Genomic DNA, 18,692 nt, shown 5'->3' with positions numbered 1-18,692 from the left:
GAAAGGGGCATGCTTATTTCAGATGGTGAGGAAATTACTTTCAAAGAACGACCAGGCATCCTCGACTGACGGGATGAGGTCAATATCCTTCCAGGATACCCCAGCCAGGTCGATTCGAATGGCCTGCTCGCAGAAGTGTTTTAGGGAGCGTTCGACAGTGATGACTCTCAGTTAACTTACTGGCTGTAGTTGCTGATGTGTGGAGTGTGCAATCATCAGCCTACATAGTCATTTTAGCTTCTTGTAAGACAAGTGGCAAATCATTTGTAAAAATAGAAAAGAGCAGCGGCCCAAGGCAACTGCCCTGACGGACACCGCACTGCACATATCTGATGTTAAACAAGCTTCCATTGAAGAATACTCTGAGTTATATTGGAACTGTGTGTGTGTGTGTGTGTGTGTGTGTGTGTGTGTGTGTGTGTGTGTGTGTGTGTGTGTGTGTGTGTGTGTGTGTGTGTGTGTGTGTGTGTGTGTGTGTGTGTGTGTGTGTGTGTGTGTGTGTGTGTGTGTGTGTGTGTGTGTGTGTGTGTGTGTGTGTTCAACTGTATGTGACTCCTTCCCCACCTCTCTCTCCTGTAGGTGTGATGAGTGTTGTCTGTGCTACCACTTTGGCTGTCTGGACCCTCCCCTGAAGAAGTCTCCCAAGCAGACAGGATACGGCTGGATCTGCCAGGAGTGTGACACTTCCTCCTCCAAGGTGTGTGTGTGGGCACACAGGGTGGTGGTGATGACGTCTTCTTTTTGCTTATTCTGACGCCATCACATTATTGAAGCAGCAGTTAAACAGCTGAATTTGAACCTACAACACATCTTACAAGGCCATCTATAGTTATATGAGTATTAAGGATCGATGGGATAGAAGCACGTGTTTGAAGTGGTAAGAGACTAGCGTTGACAACAGCCATGGCTTCACTTAAATTCCCCGATCTGCTTCCCGGGCTGTGGTATCTCTGTGAGCGACAGGGTGAAGTTCGTATGACATGACAGCAGAAACATGCATCTATGTGTATTTTTTTACCTTGAAACCGAACCTGACAGTGGGCCAAAATGGCCGCTACCATCACCAGTGTCCTCATAGTTGCTCCATTGTCATACATTTTCATTTGAAATGTCCCTAACTGAAAATGGCAAGTCCCACCAGAAGGGCTTTTTTATTATTTTCCTCTATCTGCATTTGAAATAATGTTTTTCTTATTGAATTACAGTGTAATCAAGGGTAGCGTGCGGCAGCTTGTGAACCTAATTAAGTTGATAAATGTAAAGCACATTTCAATTTCTCCGGGAAAGGTCAGCCTGTCCTATTGGCTCTATGTGCGTGGAAAATGGGGGTTAATTGATGTTGCAGAAGGAGGAAGAGAAACATAAAAGCCTGAGGCATACTGAAAACGCTGCATGCTGGGAATGATATGTTAAATTACAGGCAAAATGTAAAGGTTAAAGCTCAGTTAAAATGTTAGATAGCAGAGTTAGTGGAGGGTTAAAATGTTAGATATCAGAGTTAGTGGAGGTTTACAATGTTAGATATCAGAGTTAGTGGAGGGTTACAATGTTAGATATCAGAGTTAGTGGAGGGTTACAATGTTAGATAGCAGAGTTAGTGGAGGGTTACAATGTTAGATAGCAGAGTTAGTGGAGGGTTACAATGTTAGATAGCAGCGTTAGTGGAGGGTTCAAATGTTAGATATCAGAGTTAGTGGAGGGTTACAATGTTAGATATCAGAGTTAGTGGAGGGTTACAATGTTAGATAGCAGAGTTAGTGGAGGGTTACAATGTTAGATATCAGAGTTAGTGGAGGGTTACAATGTTAGATAGCAGAGTTAGTGGAGGGTTACAATGTTAGATAGCAGCGTTAGTGGAGGGTTCAAATGTTAGATAGCAGAGTTAGTGGAGGGTTACAATGTTAGATAGCAGCGTTAGTGGAGGGTTCAAATGTTAGATAGCAGAGTTAGTGGAGGGTTCAAATGTTAGATATCAGAGTTAGTGGAGGGTTACAATGTTAGATAGCAGAGTTAGTGGAGGGTTACAATGTTAGATAGCAGAGTTAGTGGAGGGTTCAAATGTTAGATATCAGAGTTAGTGGAGGGTTACAATGTTAGATATCAGAGTTAGTGGAGGGTTACAATGTTAGATAGCAGAGTTAGTGGAGGGTTACAATGTTAGATAGCAGAGTTAGTGGAGGGTTACAATGTTAGATAGCAGAGTTAGTGGAGGGTTACAATGTTAGATAGCAGAGTTAGTGGAGGGTTACAATGTTAGATAGCAGAGTTAGTGGAGGGTTAAAATGTTAGATAGCAGAGTTAGTGGAGGGTTAAAATTTTAGATAGCAGCGTTAGTGGAGGGTTCAAATGTTAGATAGCAGAGTTAGTGGAGGGTTACAATGTTAGATATCAGAGTTAGTGGAGGGTTACAATGTTAGATAGCAGAGTTAGTGGAGGGTTACAATGTTAGATAGCAGAGTTAGTGGAGGGTTACAATGTTAGATAGCAGAGTTAGTGGAGGGTTACAATGTTAGATAGCAGAGTTAGTGGAGGGTTACAATGTTAGATAGCAGAGTTAGTGGAGGGTTACAATGTTAGATAGCAGAGTTAGTGGAGGGTTACAATGTTAGATAGCAGAGTTAGTGGAGGGTTACAATGTTAGATAGCAGAGTTAGTGGAGGGTTACAATGTTAGATAGCAGTGTTAGTGGAGGGTTCAAATGTTAGATAGCAGAGTTAGTGGAGGGTTACAATGTTAGATATCAGAGTTAGTGGAGGGTTACAATGTTAGATAGCAGAGTTAGTGGAGGGTTACAATGTTAGATAGCAGAGTTAGTGGAGGGTTACAATGTTAGATAGCAGAGTTAGTGGAGGGTTACAATGTTAGATAGCAGAGTTAGTGGAGGGTTACAATGTTAGATAGCAGAGTTAGTGGAGGGTTACAATGTTAGATAGCAGAGTTAGTGGAGGGTTACAATGTTAGATAACAGAGTTAGTGGAGGGTTACAATGTTAGATAGCAGAGTTAGTGGAGGGTTACAATGTTAGATATCAGAGTTAGTGGAGGTTTAAAATGTTAGATAGCAGAGTTAGTGGAGGGTTACAATGTTAGATAACAGAGTTAGTGGAGGGTTACAATGTTAGATAGCAGAGTTAGTGGAGGGTTACAATGTTAGTGGAGGTTTAAAATGTTAGATAGCAGAGTTAGTGGAGGGTTACAATGTTAGATAACAGAGTTAGTGGAGGGTTACAATGTTAGATAGCAGAGTTAGTGGAGGGTTACAATGTTAGATAGCAGAGTTAGTGGAGGGTTAAAATGTTAGATAGCAGAGTTAGTGGAGGGTTAAAATTTTATCTATATCTCAAAGTGCTGTACAGAAACCCAGCCTAAAACCCCAAACAGCAAGCAATGCAGGTGTAGAAGCACGGTGGCTAGGAAAAACTCCCTAGAAAGGCCAAAACCTAGGAAGAAACCTAGAGAGGAACCAGGCTATGTGGGGTGGCCAGTCCTCTTCTGGCTGTGCCGGGTGGAGATTATAACAGAACATGGCCAAGATGTTCAAATGTTCATAAATGACCAGCATGGTCGAATAATAAAAAGGCAGAACAGTTGAAACTGGAGCAGCAGCACAGTCAGGTGGACTGGGGACAGCAAGGAGTCATCATGTCAGGTAGTCCTGGGGCATGGTCCTTGGGCTCAGGTCCCCCGAGAGAGAGAAAGAAAGAGAGAATTAGAGAGCGTGTGGGGTGGCCAGTCCTCTACATGATCAACAACTATCCTTGGATTTCTGCAACAACAGATTGAACTGGCGTTGTTTCTGCCCAACATTAAAGTCCTGTATGTTTGCATATTTATATTGTTCTCATAGCTGACTTGTTCAAGCAGTGCCATGCTGGTTCACAAAGAGATAATACACATTAATGTAACCCAAACAGTTTTTACAAAGCATTAATGGAGAGGGAGCTTATTTCCATACATAGAGCTGAACTCTGATAATAAAGAGCCCTGTGGAGAACATTAGTCACTATAATATACTGTCTGTCTACTGCTCTGCCTGTGTCTACTGCTCTGACTGTGTCTACTGCTCTGTCTGTGTCTACTGCTCTGTCTGTGTTTACTGCTCTGCTTGTGTCTACTGTCTGTGTCTACTGCTCTGTCTGTGTCTACTGCTCTGCCTGTGTCTAATGCTCTGTCTGTGTCTACTGCTCTGTCTGTGTCTACTGTCTGTGTCTACTGCTCTGTCTGTGTTTACTGCTCTGCCTACTTCTCTGCCTGTGTCTACTGCTCTGCCTGTGTCTACTGCTCTGCCTGTGTCTACTGCTCTGTCTGTGTCTACTGCTCTGTCTGTGTCTACTGCTCTGTCTGTTTCTACTGCTCTGTCTGTGTCTACTGCTCTGTCTGTGTCTACTGCTCTGCCTGTGTCTACTGCTCTGCCTGTGTCTACTGCTCTGTCTGTGTCTACTGCTCTGTCTGTGTTTACTGCTCTGCCTGTGTCTACTGCTCTGCCTGTTTCTACTGCTCTGTCTGTGTCTACTGCTCTGCCTGTGTCTACTGTCTGTGTCTACTGCTCTGCCTGTGTCTAATGCTCTGTCTGTGTCTACTGCTCTGTCTGTGTCTACTGCTCTGTCTGTGTCTACTGCTCTGTCTGTGTCTACTGCTCTGTCTGTATCTACTGCTCTGCCTACTTCTCTGCCTGTGTCTACTGCTCTGCCTGTGTCTACTGCTCTGTCTGTGTCTACTGCTCTGCCTGTGGCTACTGCTCTGTCTGTGTCTACTGCTCTGCCTGTGTCTACTGCTCTGTCTGTTTCTACTGCTCTGTCTGTGTCTACTGCTCTGTCTGTGTCTACTGCTCTGCCTGTGTATACTGCTCTGCCTGTGTCTACTGCTCTGCCTGTGTCTACTGCTCTGTCTGTGTCTACTGCTCTGTCTGTGTCTACTGCTCTGCCTGTTTCTACTGCTCTGCCTGTTTCTACTGCTCTGCCTGTGTCTACTGCTCTGCCTGTATCTACTGCTCTGCCTGTATCTACTGCTCTGTCTGTATCTACTGCTCTGTCTGTGTCTACTGCTCTGTCTGTGTCTACTGCTCTGTCTGTGTCTACTGCTCTGTCTGTGTCTACTGTCTGTATCTACTGCTCTGTCTGTTTCTACTGCTCTGTCTGTGTCTACTGTCTGTGTCTACTGCTCTGCCTGTATCTACTGCTCTGCCTGTATCTACTGCTCTGCCTGTGTCTACGCCTCTGCCTGTGTCTAATGCTCCGCCTGTGTCTACTGCTCTGCCTGTGTCTACTGCTCTGCCTGTATCTACTGCTCTGTCTGTGTCTACTGCTCTGCCTACTGCTCTGCCTGTGTCTACTGCTCTGTCTGTGTCTACTGCTCTAACTGTGTCTACTGCTCTGTCTGTGTCTACTGCTCTGCCTGTGTCTACTGCTCTGTCTGAGTCTACTGCTCTGTCTGTTTCTACTGCTCTGTCTGTGTCTACTGTCTGTATCTACTGCTCTGTCTGTTTCTACTGCTCTGTCTGTGTCTACTGTCTGTGTCTACTGCTCTGTCTGTGTATACTGCTCTGTCTGTTTCTACTGCTCTGTCTGTGTCTACTGCTCTTTCTGTGTCTACTGCTCTGCCTGTGTCTACTGCTCTGCCTGTGTCTACTGCTCTGTCTGTGTCGACTGCTCTGCCTGTGTCTACTGCTCTGTCTGTTTCTACTGCTCTGTCTGTGTCTACTGCTCTGTCTGTGTCTACTGCTCTGCCTGTGTCTACTGCTCTGTCTGTGTCTACTGTCTGTGTCTACTGCGCTGCCTGTGTCTACTGCTCTGCCTGTGTCTACTGCTCTGTCTGTGTCTACTGCTCTGCCTGTGTCTAATGCTCTGTCTGTGTCTACTGCTCTGTCTGTGTCTACTGCTCTGTCTGTGTCTACTGCTCTGTCTGTGTCTACTGCTCTGTCTGTATCTACTGCTCTGCCTACTTCTCTGCCTGTGTCTACTGCTCTGCCTGTGTCTACTGCTCTGTCTGTGTCTACTGCTCTGCCTGTGGCTACTGCTCTGTCTGTGTCTACTGCTCTGCCTGTGTCTACTGCTCTGTCTGTTTCTACTGCTCTGTCTGTGTCTACTGCTCTGTCTGTGTCTACTGCTCTGCCTGTGTATACTGCTCTGCCTGTGTCTACTGCTCTGCCTGTGTCTACTGCTCTGCCTGTGTCTACTGCTCTGTCTGTGTCTACTGCTCTGTCTGTGTCTACTGCTCTGCCTGTTTCTACTGCTCTGCCTGTTTCTACTGCTCTGCCTGTGTCTACTGCTCTGCCTGTATCTACTGCTCTGCCTGTATCTACTGCTCTGTCTGTATCTACTGCTCTGTCTGTGTCTACTGCTCTGTCTGTGTCTACTGTCTGTATCTACTGCTCTGTCTGTTTCTACTGCTCTGTCTGTGTCTACTGTCTGTGTCTACTGCTCTGTTTGTGTCTACTGCTCTGCCTGTGTCTACGCCTCTGCCTGTGTCTAATGCTCCGCCTGTGTCTACTGCTCTGCCTGTGTCTACTGCTCTGCCTGTATCTACTGCTCTGTCTGTGTCTACTGCTCTGCCTGTGTCTACTGCTCTGCCTGTGTCTACTGCTCTGCCTGTGTCTACTGCTCTGTCTGTGTCTACTGCTCTAACTGTGTCTACTGCTCTGTCTGTGTCTACTGCTCTGCCTGTGTCTACTGCTCTGTCTGTGTCTACTGCTCTGTCTGTTTCTACTGCTCTGTCTGTGTCTACTGTCTGTCTGTGTCTACTGCTCTGCCTGTGTCTACTGCTCTGTCTGCTCTGTCTGTCTACTGCTCTGTCTGTGTCTACTGCTCTGTCTGTGTCTACTGTCTGTATCTACTGCTCTGTCTGTTTCTACTGCTCTGTCTGTGTCTACTGTCTGTGTCTACTGCTCTGTTTGTGTCTACTGCTCTGCCTGTGTCTACGCCTCTGCCTGTGTCTAATGCTCCGCCTGTGTCTACTGCTCTGCCTGTGTCTACTGCTCTGCCTGTATCTACTGCTCTGTCTGTGTCTACTGCTCTGCCTGTGTCTACTGCTCTGCCTGTGTCTACTGCTCTGCCTGTGTCTACTGCTCTGTCTGTGTCTACTGCTCTAACTGTGTCTACTGCTCTGTCTGTGTCTACTGCTCTGCCTGTGTCTACTGCTCTGTCTGAGTCTACTGCTCTGTCTGTTTCTACTGCTCTGTCTGTGTCTACTGTCTGTATCTACTGCTCTGTCTGTTTCTACTGCTCTGTCTGTGTCTACTGTCTGTGTCTACTGCTCTGTCTGTGTATACTGCTCTGTCTGTTTCTACTGCTCTGTCTGTGTCTACTGCTGTTTCTGTGTCTACTGCTCTGCCTGTGTCTACTGCTCTGCCTGTGTCTACTGCTCTGTCTGTGTCGACTGCTCTGCCTGTGTCTACTGCTCTGTCTGTTTCTACTGCTCTGTCTGTGTCTACTGCTCTGTCTGTGTCTACTGCTCTGCCTGTCTCTACTGCTCTGTCTGTGTCTACTGCCTGTGTCTACTGCGCTGCCTGTGTCTACTGCTCTGCCTGTGTCTACTGCTCTGTCTGTGTCTACTGCTCTGCCTACGGATCTGTCTGTGTCTACTGCTCTGTCTGTGTCTACTGCTCTGTCTGTGTCTACTGCTCTGTCTGTTTCTACTGCTCTGTCTGTGTCTACTGTCTGTATCTACTGCTCTGTCTGTTTCTACTGCTCTGTCTGTGTCTACTGTCTGTGTCTACTGCTCTGTCTGTGTGTATACTGCTCTGTCTGTTTCTACTGCCTGTGTCTACTGTCTGTGTCTACTGCTCTGTCTGTGTCTACTGCTCTGCCTGTGTCTACTGCTCTGGCTGTGTCTACTGCCTGTGTCTAATGCTCCGTCTGTGTCTACTGCTCTGTCTGTGTCTACTGCTCTGTCTGTGTCTACTGCTCTGTCTGTGTCTACTGCTCTGCATGTGTCTACTGCTCTGTCTGTGTCTACTGCTCTGCCTGTGTCTGCTGCTCTGTCTGTGTCTACTGCTCTGTCTGTGTCTACTGCTCTGTCTGTGTCTACTGCTCTGTCTGTGTCTACTGCTCTGCCTGTGTCTACTGCTCTGTCTGTGTCTACTGCTCTGTCTGTGTCTACTGCTCTGTCTGTGTCTACTGCTCTGTCTGTTTCTACTGCTCTGTCTGTGTCTACTGCTCTGTCTGTTTCTACTGCTCTGTCTGTGTCTACTGCTCTGTCTGTGTCTACTGCTCTGCCTGTGTCTACTGCTCTGCCTGTGTCTACTGCTCTGTCTGTGTCTACTGCTCTGTCTGTGTCTACTGCTCTGTCTGTGTCTACTGCTCTGTCTGTGTCTACTGCTCTGTCAGTGTCTACTTCTCTGTCTGTGTCTACTGCTCTGCCTGTGTCTACTGCTCTGTCTGTGTCTACTGCTCTGTCTGTGTCTACTGCTCTGTCTGTGTCTACTGCTCTGTCTGTGTCTACTGCTCTGCCCGTGTCTACTGCTCTGCCTGTGTCTACTGCTCTGGCTGTGTCTACTGCCTGTGTCTAATGCTCCGTCTGTGTCTACTGCTCTGTCTGTGTCTACTGCTCTGCCTGTGTCTACTGCTCTGTCTGTGTCTACTGCTCTGTCTGTGTCTACTGCTCTAACTGTGTCTACTGCTCTAACTGTGTCTACTGCTCTGTCTGTGTCTACTGCTCTGCCTGTGTCTACTGCTCTGTCTGTGTCTACTGCTCTGTCTGTTTCTACTGCTCTGTCTGTGTCTACTGTCTGTATCTACTGCTCTGTCTGTTTCTACTGCTCTGTCTGTGTCTACTGCTCTGTCTGTGTATACTGCTCTGTCTGTGTCTACTGCTCTGTCTGTGTCTACTGCTCTGTCTGTTTCTACTGCTCTGTCTGTGTCTACTTCTCTGCCTGTGTCTACTGCTCTGTCTGTGTATACTGCTCTGTCTGTTTCTACTGCTCTGTCTGTGTCTACTTCTCTGCCTGTGTCTACTGCTCTGTCTGTGTATACTGCTCTGTCTGTTTCTACTGCTCTGTCTGTGTCTACTGCTCTGTCTGTGTCTACTTCTCTGCCTGTGTCTACTGCTCTGTCTGTGTCTACTGCTCTGTCTGTGTCTACTGCTCTGCCTGTGTATACTGCTCTGCCTGTGTATACTGCTCTGCCTGTGTCTACTGCTCTGCCTGTGTCTACTGCTCTGTCTGTGTCTACTGCTCTGCCTGTGTCTACTGCTCTGTCTGTGTCTACTGCTCTGCCTGTGTCTACTGCTCTGTCTGTGTCTACTTCTCTGTCTGTGTCTACTGCTCTGTCTGTGTCTACTGCTCTGCCTGTGTCTACTGCTCTGTCTGTGTCTACTGCTCTGCCTGTGTATACTGCTCTGCCTGTGTCTTCTGCTCTGCCTGTGTCTACTGCTCTGTCTGTTTCTACTGCTCTGCCTGTGTATACTGCTCTGCCTGTGTCTACTGCTCTGCCTGTGTCTACTGCTCTGCCTGTGTCTACTGCTCTGTCTGTGTCTACTGCTCTGCCTGTGTCTACTGCTCTGTCTGTGTCTACTGCTCTGTCTGTGTCTACTGTCTGTGTCTACTGCTCTGCCTGTGTCTACTGCTCTGCCTGTGTCTACTGCTCTGTCTGTATCTACTGCTCTGCCTGTGTCTACTGCTCTGTCTGTGTCTACTGCTCTGCCCATGTCTACTGCTCTGCCTGTGTCTACTGCTCTGTCTGTTTCTACTGCTCTGTCTGTGTCTACTGCTCTGTCTGTGTCTACTGCTCTGCCTATGGATCTGTCTGTGTCTACTGCTCTGTCTGTGTCTACTGCTCTGCCTGTGTCTACTGCTCTGTCTGTGTCTACTGCTCTGTCTGTGTCTACTGCTCTGCCTGTGTCTACTGCTCTGTCTGTGTCTACTGCTCTTCCCATGTCTACTGCTCTGCCTGTGTCTACTGCTCTGTCTGTGTCTACTGCTCTGTCTGTGTCTACTGCTCTGCCCATGTCTACTGCTCTGCCTGTGTCTACTGCTCTGTCTGTGTCTACTGCTCTGTCTGTGTCTACTGCTCTGCCCATGTCTACTGCTCTGCCTGTGTCTACTGCTCTGCCTGTGTCTACTGCTCTGTCTGTGTCTACGGCTCTGCCCATGTCTACTGCTCTGCCTGTGTCTACTGCTCTGTCTGTTTCTACTGCTCTGTCTGTGTCTACTGCTCTGCCTGTGTCTACTGCTCTGTCTGTGTCTACTGCTCTGCCTGTGTCTACTGCTCTGTCTGTGTCTACTGCTCTGCCCGTGTCTACTGCTCTGCCTGTGTCTACTGCTCTGTCTGTTTCTACTGCTCTGTCTGTGTCTACTGCTCTGTCTGTGTCTACTGCTCTGCCCGTGTCTACTGCTCTGCCTGTGTCTACTGCTCTGCCTGTGTCTACTGCTCTGCCTGTGTCTACTGCTCTGTCTGTTTCTACTGCTCTGCCCGTGTCTACTGCTCTGCCTGTGTCTACTGCTCTGTCTGTTTCTACTGCTCTGTCTGTGTCTACTGCTCTGTCTGTGTCTACTGCTCTGCCCATGTCTACTGCTCTGCCTGTGTCTACTGCTCTGTCTGTTTCTACTGCTCTGCCTGTGTCTACTGCTCTAACTGTGTCTACTGCTCTGCCTGTGTCTACTGCTCTGTCTGTGTCTACTGCTCCGCCCATGTCTACTGCTCTGCCTGTGTCTACTGCTCTGCCTGTGTCTACTGCTCTGCCTGTGTCTACTGCTCTGCCTGTGTCTACTGCTCTGTCTGTGTCTACTGCTCTGTCTGTGTCTACTGCTCTGTCTGTGTCTACTGCTCTGCCTACGGATCTGTCTGTGTCTACTGCTCTAACTATGTCTACTGCTCTGTCTGTGTCTACTGCTCTGTCTGTGTCTACTGCTCTGCCTGTGTCTACTGCTCTGTCTGTGTCTACTGCTCTAACTGTGTCTACTGCTCTGTCTGTGTCTACTGCTCTGCCTACGGATCTGTCTGTGTCTACTGCTCTGCCTGTGTCTACTGCTCTGTCTGTGTCTACTGCTCTGCCTGTGTCTACTGCTCTGTCTGTGTCTACTGCTCTAACTGTGTCTACTGCTCTGTCTGTGTCTACTGCTCTGCCTACGGATCTGTCTGTGTCTACTGCTCTGCCCATGTCTACTGCTCTGCCTGTGTCTACTGCTCTGTCTGTGTCTACTGCTCTGTCTGTGTCTACTGCTCTGCCTGTGTCTACTGCTCTGCCTGTGTCTACTGCTCTGCCTGTGTCTACTGCTCTGTCTGTGTCTACTGCTCTGTCTGTGTCTACTGCTCTGTCTGTGTCTACTGCTCTGTCTGTGTCTACTGGTCTCCCTACGGATCTGTCTGTGTCTACTGCTCTGTCTGTGTCTACTGCTCTGTCTGTGTCTACTGCTCTGCCTACGGATCTGTCTGTGTCTACTGCTCTGTCTGTGTCTACTGCTCTGCCTACGGATCTGTCTGTGTCTACTGCTCTGTCTGTGTCTACTGCTCTGCCTGTGTCTACTGCTCTGCCTGTGTCTACTGCTCTGTCTGTGTCTACTGCTCTGTCTGTGTCTACTGCTCTGCCTACGGATCTGTCTGTGTCTACTGCTCTAACTGTGTCTACTGCTCTGTCTGTGTCTACTGCTCTGTCTGTGTCTACTGCTCTGCCTGTGTCTACTGCTCTGTCTGTGTCTACTGCTCTGTCTGTGTCTACTGCTCTGCCTGTGTCTACTGCTCTGTCTGTGTCTACTGCTCTGCCTGTGTCTACTGCTCTGTCTGTGTCTACTGCTCTGCCTACGGATCTGTCTGTGTCTACTGCTCTGCCTGTGTCTACTGCTCTGTCTGTGTCTACTGCTCTGCCTACGGATCTGTCTGTGTCTACTGCTCTGCCTGTGTCTACTGCTCTGCCTGTGTCTACTGCTCTGTCTGTGTCTACTGCTCTGTCTGTGTCTACTGCTCTGTCTGTTTCTACTGCTCTGTCTGTGTCTACTGCTCTGTCTGTGTCTACTGCTCTGTCTGTTTCTACTGCTCTGTCTGTGTCTACTGTCTGTATCTACTGCTCTGTCTGTTTCTACTGCTCTGTCTGTGTCTACTGTCTGTGTCTACTGCTCTGTCTGTGTATACTGCTCTGTCTGTTTCTACTGCTCTGTCTGTGTCTACTGCTCTGTCTGTGTCTACTGCTCTGCCTGTGTCTAATGCTCCGCCTGTGTCTACTGCTCTGCCTGTGTCTACTGCTCTGCCTGTGTCTACTGCTCTGCCTGTGTCTAATGCTCCGCCTGTGTCTACTGCTCTGCCTGTGTCTACTGCTCTGCCTGTGTCTACTGCTCTGTCTGTGTCTACTGCTCTGTCTGTGTCTACTGTTCTGCCTACGGATCTGTCTGTGTCTACTGCTCTGCCTGTGTCTAATGCTCCGCCTGTGTCTACTGCTCTGCCTGTGTCTACTGCTCTGCCTGTGTCTACTGCTCTGCCTGTGTCTACTGCTCTGCCTGTGTCTAATGCTCCGCCTGTGTCTACTGCTCTGCCTGTGTCTACTGCTCTGTCTGTGTCTACTGCTCTGCCTACAGATCTGTCTGTGTCTACTGCTCTATCTGTGTCTACTGCTCTGCCTGTGTCTACTGCTCTGCCTGTGTCTACTGCTCTGTCTGTGTCTACTGCTCTGCCTGTGTCTACTGCTCTGCCTGTGTCTACTGCTCTGCCTACGGATCTGTCTGTGTCTACTGCTCTGCCTGTGTCTACTGCTCTGTCTGTGTCTACTGCTCTGTCTGTGTCTACTGCTCTGCCTGTGTCTACTGCTCTGCCTGTGTCTACTGCTCTGTCTGTGTCTACTGCTCTGTCTGTGTCTACTGCTTTGTCTGTGTCTACTGCTCTGCCTGTGTCTACTGCTCTGCCTGTGTCTACTGCTCTGTCTGTGTCTACTGCTCTGCCTACGGATCTGTCTGTGTCTACTGCTCTGTCTGTGTCTACTGCTCTGTCTGTGTCTACTGCTCTGTCTGTGTCTACTGCTCTGCCTGTGTCTACTGCTCTGCCTGTCTCTACTGCTCTGTCTGTGTCTACTGCTCTGCCTACGGATCTGTCTGTGTCTACTGCTCTGCCTGTGTCTACTGCTCTGCCTGTGTCTACTGCTCTGCCTGTGTCTACTGCTCTGCCTGTGTCTACTGCTCTGTCTGTGTCTACTGCTCTGCCTACGGATCTGTCTGTGTCTACTGCTCTGTCTGTGTCTACTGCTCTGCCTGTGTCTACTGCTCTGTCTGTGTCTACTGCTCTGCCTGTGTCTACTGCTCTGCCTGTGTCTACTGCTCTGCCTACGGATCTGTCTGTGTCTACTGCTCTGTCTGTGTCTACTGCTCTGTCTGTGTCTACTGCTCTGTCTGTGTCTACTGCTCTGCCTGTGTCTACTGCTCTGCCTGTGTCTACTGCTCTGCCTGTGTCTACTGCTCTGCCTGTGTCTACTGCTCTGCCTACGGATCTGTCTGTGTCTACTGCTCTGTCTGTGTCTACTGCTCTGTCTGTGTCTACTGCTCTGCCTGTGTCTACTGCTCTGCCTGTGTCTACTGCTCTGCCTACGGATCTGTCTGTGTCTACTGCTCTGCCTGTGTCTACTGCTCTGTCTGTGTCTACTGCTCTGTCTGTGTCTACTGCTCTGCCTACGGATCTGTCTGTGTCTACTGCTCTGCCTGTGTCTAATGCTCTGTCTGTGTCTACTGCTCTGTCTGTGTCTACTGCTCTGTCTGTGTCTACTGCTCTGTCTGTGTCTACTGCTCTGTCTGTTTCTACTGCTCTGTCTGTGTCTACTGCTCTGTCTGTGTCTACTGCTCTGCCTGTGTCTACTGCTCTGTCTGTGTCTACTGCTCTGCCCGTGTCTACTGCTCTGTCTGTGTCTACTGCTCTGTCTGTTTCTACTGCTCTGTCTGTGTCTACTGCTCTGCCTGTGTCTACTGCTCTGTCTGTGTCTACTGCTCTGTCTGTGTCTACTGCTCTGTCTGTTTCTACTGCTCTGTCTGTGTCTACTGTCTGTATCTACTGCTCTGTCTGTTTCTACTGCTCTGTCTGTGTCTACTGTCTGTGTCTACTGCTCTGTCTGTGTCTACTGCTCTGCCCATGTCTACTGCTCTGCCTGTGTCTACTGCTCTGGCTGTGTCTACTGCCTGTGTCTACTGTCTGTGTCTACTGCTCTGCCCATGTCTACTGCTCTGCCTGTGTCTACTGCTCTGTCTGTGTCTACTGCTCTGCCTGTGTCTACTGCTCTGTCTGTGTCTACTGCTCTGCCTGTTTCTACTGCTCTGTCTGTGTCTACTGCTCTGTCTGTTTCTACTGCTCTGCCTGTGTCTACTGCTCTGCCTGTGTCTACTGTTCTGCCTGTGTCTACGGCTCTGCCTGTTTCTACTGCTCTGCCTGTTTCTACTGCTCTGCCTGTTTATACTGCTCTGTCTGTTTCTACTGCTCTGCCTGTGTCTACTGCTCTGCCTGTGTCTACTGCTCTGCCTGTTTCTACTGCTCCGTCTGTGTCTACTGCTCTGTCTGTGTCTACTGCTCTGCCTGTGTCTACTGCTCTGCCTACGGATCTGTCTGTGTCTACTGCTCTGTCTGTGTCTACTGCTCTGCCTGTGTCTACTGCTCTGCCTGTGTCTACTGTTCTGCCTGTGTCTACTGTTCTGCCTGTGTCTACTGCTCTGTCTGTTTCTACTGCTCTGTCTGTGTCTACTGCTCTGTCTGAGTCTACTGCTCTGCCTGTGTCTACTGCTCTGTCTGTGTCTACTGCTCTGCCTACGGATCTGTCTGTGTCTACTGCTCTGTCTGTGTCTACTGCTCTGCCTGTGTCTACTGCTCTGTCTGTGTCTACTGCTCTGCCTACGGATCTGTCTGTGTCTACTGCTCTGTCTGTGTCTACTGCTCTGCCTGTGTCTACTGCTCTGCCTGTGTCTACTGTTCTGCCTGTGTCTACTGTTCTGCCTGTGTCTACTGCTCTGTCTGTTTCTACTGCTCTGTCTGTGTCTACTGCTCTGTCTGAGTCTACTGCTCTGCCTGTGTCTACTGCTCTGCCTGTGTCTACTGCTCTGCCCATGTCTACTGCTCTAGTGTAAATAGTATTAGTCAAATGGGAGAAGACAGGCTCCTGCCGTTAGTGTGTGTGGAGTGTGTTGATCTGAACAGAGGCTGAGGCAGGACACACACTCACTGGAAGAAGCAAACATTGGAAAGGAGATTTTCAAGGTTGGTATGTAGTAAGGAAGGGAATGGAAAGCGAAGGGGGGCAAACAGGGATTAAACAAGTCTCTTATTAAAAGTGCTGCTGTTGGCAGCCTGCTGAGAGACAGAGAGAGAGAGAGAGAGAGAGAGAGAGAGAGAGAGAGAGAGAGAGAGAGAGAGAGAGAGAGAGAGAGAGAGAGAGAGAGAGAGAGAGAGAGAGAGAGAGAGAGAGAGAGAGAGAGAGAGAGAGAGAGAGAGAGAGAGAGAGAGAGAGAGAGAGAGAGAGAGAGAGAGAGAGAGAGAGAGAGAGAGAGAGAGAGAGAGAGAGAGAGAGAGAGAGAGAGACCCCCAGGACCAGACCCAATCCTCTTTCATCACCCCTGTGCAACACACACTGGAACAAACATAACACATACACAACCAGGCAAACACACTCAGCATCTCTTACATGAACATACTGTCACACACCCATCTGATGTAGACACGCACACACCCATTTGGTATAGACACAGACACATCCATCTGATATAGCACACAGCGTGCAGACACACACACACACTTGCCCTCTCTCTCGTTACACACACTTCTGAAATTGTTTCATCCCCCCGGAGTATCTTGTACTCATCCTCCCCTTCACTCCCTCCCACCTCTATCACTGTGTAAACCTTGGCAGTGGCGGCTCCCTCTCTGTGCCCCAAGGCAGAGAGGACTTTTACTCTGCTCCTCTTCAGCAGACAATAGTGGAGTTAGTAGAGGGGACTTTTACTCTGCTCCACTTCAGCAGACAATAGTGGAGTTAGTAGAGGGGACTTTTACTCTGCTCCTCTTCAGCAGACAATAGTGGAGTTAGTAGAGGGGACTTTTACTCTGCTTCTCTTCAGCAGACAATAGTGGAGTTAGTAGAGGGGACTTTTACTCTGCTCCTCTTCAGCAGACAATAGTGGAGTTAGTAGAGGGGACTTTTACTCCTCTTCAGCAGACAATAGTGGTTAGTAGAGGGGACTTGTACTCCTCTTCAGCAGACAATAGTGGAGTTAGTAGAGGGGACTTTTACTCCTCTTCAGCAGACAATAGTGGAGTTAGTAGAGGAGACTTTTACTCCTCTTCAGCAGACAATAGTGGAGTTAGTAGAGGGGACTTTTACTCCTCTTCAGCATACAATAGTGGAGTTAGTAGAGGGGACTTTTACTCCTCTTCAGCATACAATAGTGGAGTTAGTAGAGGGGACTTTTACTCCTCTTCAGCAGACAATAATGGAGTTAGTAGAGGGGACTTTTACTCCTCTTCAGCAGACAATAATGGAGTTAGTAGAGGGGACTTTTACTCCTCTTCAGCAGACAATAATGGAGTTAGTAGAGGGGACTTTTACTCCTCTTCAGCAGACAATAATGGAGTTAGTAGAGGAGACTTTTACTCCTCTTCAGCAGACAATAGTGGAGTTAGTAGAGGGGACTTTTACTCCTCTTCAGCATACAATAGTGGAGTTAGTAGAGGGGACTTTTACTCCTCTTCAGCAGACGATAATGGAGTTAGTAGAGGGGACTTTTACTCCTCTTCAGCCGACAATGGTGGAGTTAGTAGAGGGGACTTTTACTCCTCTTCAGCCGACAATAATGGAGTTAGTAGAGGGGACTTTTACTCCTCTTCAGCAGACAATAATGGAGTTAGTAGAGGGGACTTTTACTCCTCTTCAGCAGACAATAATGGAGTTAGTAGAGGAGACTTTTACTCCTCTTCAGCAGACAATAGTGGAGTTAGTAGAGGGGACTTTTACTCCTCTTCAGCATATAATAGTGGAGTTAGTAGAGGGGACTTTTACTCCTCTTCAGCCGACAATGGTGGAGTTAGTAGAGGGGACTTTTACTCCTCTTCAGCCGACAATAATGGAGTTAGTAGAGGGGACTTTTACTCCTCTTCAGCCGACAATAATGGAGTTAGTGTTTGTCAAAACATCTCACAATCATTACGTACATTCAGCTTGTTTGTACAAATACCACAATGTCCTATTTTTGATAAATGGTAGACAAACGGTTAAAAAACCTTCCAATGTGTTTTAAGGTTTTACGGCAGTAATAGACGGAAGTGGAAGTGCGTGTTGGAGATAATTTCCTCGACTTTGCACTCTGGGAGATGGGAGCAGTATTTAAGGAAAGTTATTCTGTAATATGGAGCTTGTAAATGCCAAGCCGTTGCTGCCTGCTGCGAAATCGCTTGTGCCTGTGGGATAGCAATGTTGCTTTAAATGCCAACTTTAAGTGCAACTGAATCGTACCTGACCAAACGTCTCGACGGTGATTTACCTGTGAGAGGAGAGAGGAGAGGAGCTAGGTGGTGTGGGTGGGTGGGTCACACAGAGCAGTGGGGGAGGATGAACAGAACGTGCTGCAACGTGGATGATGATTTGTGTCCGTCCCCGCCCTGGCTGACTGGTAGCTGAGTGGAAGGAACATAGTTAAGGAAGAGAAGGAAAGTTAGTTGGGAGGTAGGTTGGGAGGTAGGTTGGGAGGTAGGTTGGGAGGTAGGTTGGGAGCGAGGACACTGGTGCCAGCGAGTGAGTCAAAGTCATTTGGATGTAAGTTGAGGTAACACAGTATGAAGCTTGATTAAGCTTGAAATAGTCAATGAACTTTTAAACGTATTTTGTTTGTGTGTGACCAACAAATATTTGTGTTGCAGTGCAGTGCAGTGCAGTGCAGTGCAGTGCAGTGCAGTGTGCCCTGTTCATGCCTTCACCGTCCTTAAATAAAGCGCACAGATATGCCTGTGAACCATTTGTCTGGTCCAAACATTGGGTTGAAGTAGTACAGCAGCAAGATTTCACTTGATGATGAGTCTGGTCCATGATATTGTGGAGCCCACGTGTAGTCACTCTGTCTACCTTCCATCCATCAATCCCCTCTCTGTGTTTCAGAGTGTTTCTCTCTCTCTAAAGGTCACAGTAAATAAGGTACTGCCTCGGAGCTCTTGATTAATTCTGAAATCTCCGAGGATGATTTGTCTGTTTCGATTATAACACGGAATGCGTTATGAATGGTCTTTCCCTGCGTCGCCATCGCTCTACGGTTGCATGTAGGAATGCGCTCGTTGGTGTCGGCAGTCGCACACATTTCTGTTTGTGTGTGTGAGCGCGGCTAGGACAGGGTAATAAAAGTCTTTATTAGACAGCCAGGAGTTCATTACAGAGGCTCTGTTTCTCCCTGCCTGCCTGGCTTAGATAAACCTGTGGCCTGACCAAGGCCAGATCCCTCCTGACATCCCTGCCTCCCCCATCACTCCAGGTCCTGGCCCAATAGATCCCAGTATTAAACTGACAGTCTTACCGTAACATACAGATGGCCTTTAATTCCCGAGTCCGTTACTCGGCAGCCACGGTGCCGGGAGGGGCTTGTTTAAAGCTTTATTTCCACCCCGCATCGTGGCCGCGTCTCTACCGGCCGGCCTGCTCTCTATCTAGACGCCTCTGTAATGTATTGGGCCTGGAGATGTGGAGAGGAGAGGGGGTGGAGGGCTTTGAAATGCCAGCAGCTTCAAGTTGCCCAGGCAGCAGTTAAAGCAGTTGGAACGCTCT

At 48.5% G+C, this 18,692-nt stretch overlaps 1 protein-coding gene across 3 annotated transcripts in view; it reads left to right on the top strand.

Annotated features, from left to right (window-relative positions):
- LOC118399515 (PHD finger protein 14-like) overlaps positions 1 to 18,692 on the top strand; it is a 140,396-nt gene that overhangs the window by 93,929 nt on the left and 27,775 nt on the right. For all 3 annotated transcript variants that reach the window (XM_052472243.1, XM_052472241.1, XM_052472240.1), the window contains exon 19: positions 580 to 697. In XM_052472243.1, coding sequence (XP_052328203.1) covers positions 580 to 697 — 118 coding nt within the window. The remainder of the gene's footprint in view (positions 1 to 579; positions 698 to 18,692) is intronic.

The sequence above is a fragment of the Oncorhynchus keta genome, chromosome 20, assembly GCF_023373465.1.
Source record: "Oncorhynchus keta strain PuntledgeMale-10-30-2019 chromosome 20, Oket_V2, whole genome shotgun sequence".
Taxonomy (NCBI): domain Eukaryota; kingdom Metazoa; phylum Chordata; class Actinopteri; order Salmoniformes; family Salmonidae; genus Oncorhynchus; species Oncorhynchus keta.
Note: the sequence above shows the minus strand (reverse complement) of the source record. Positions and strands in the feature narration are given on the sequence as shown.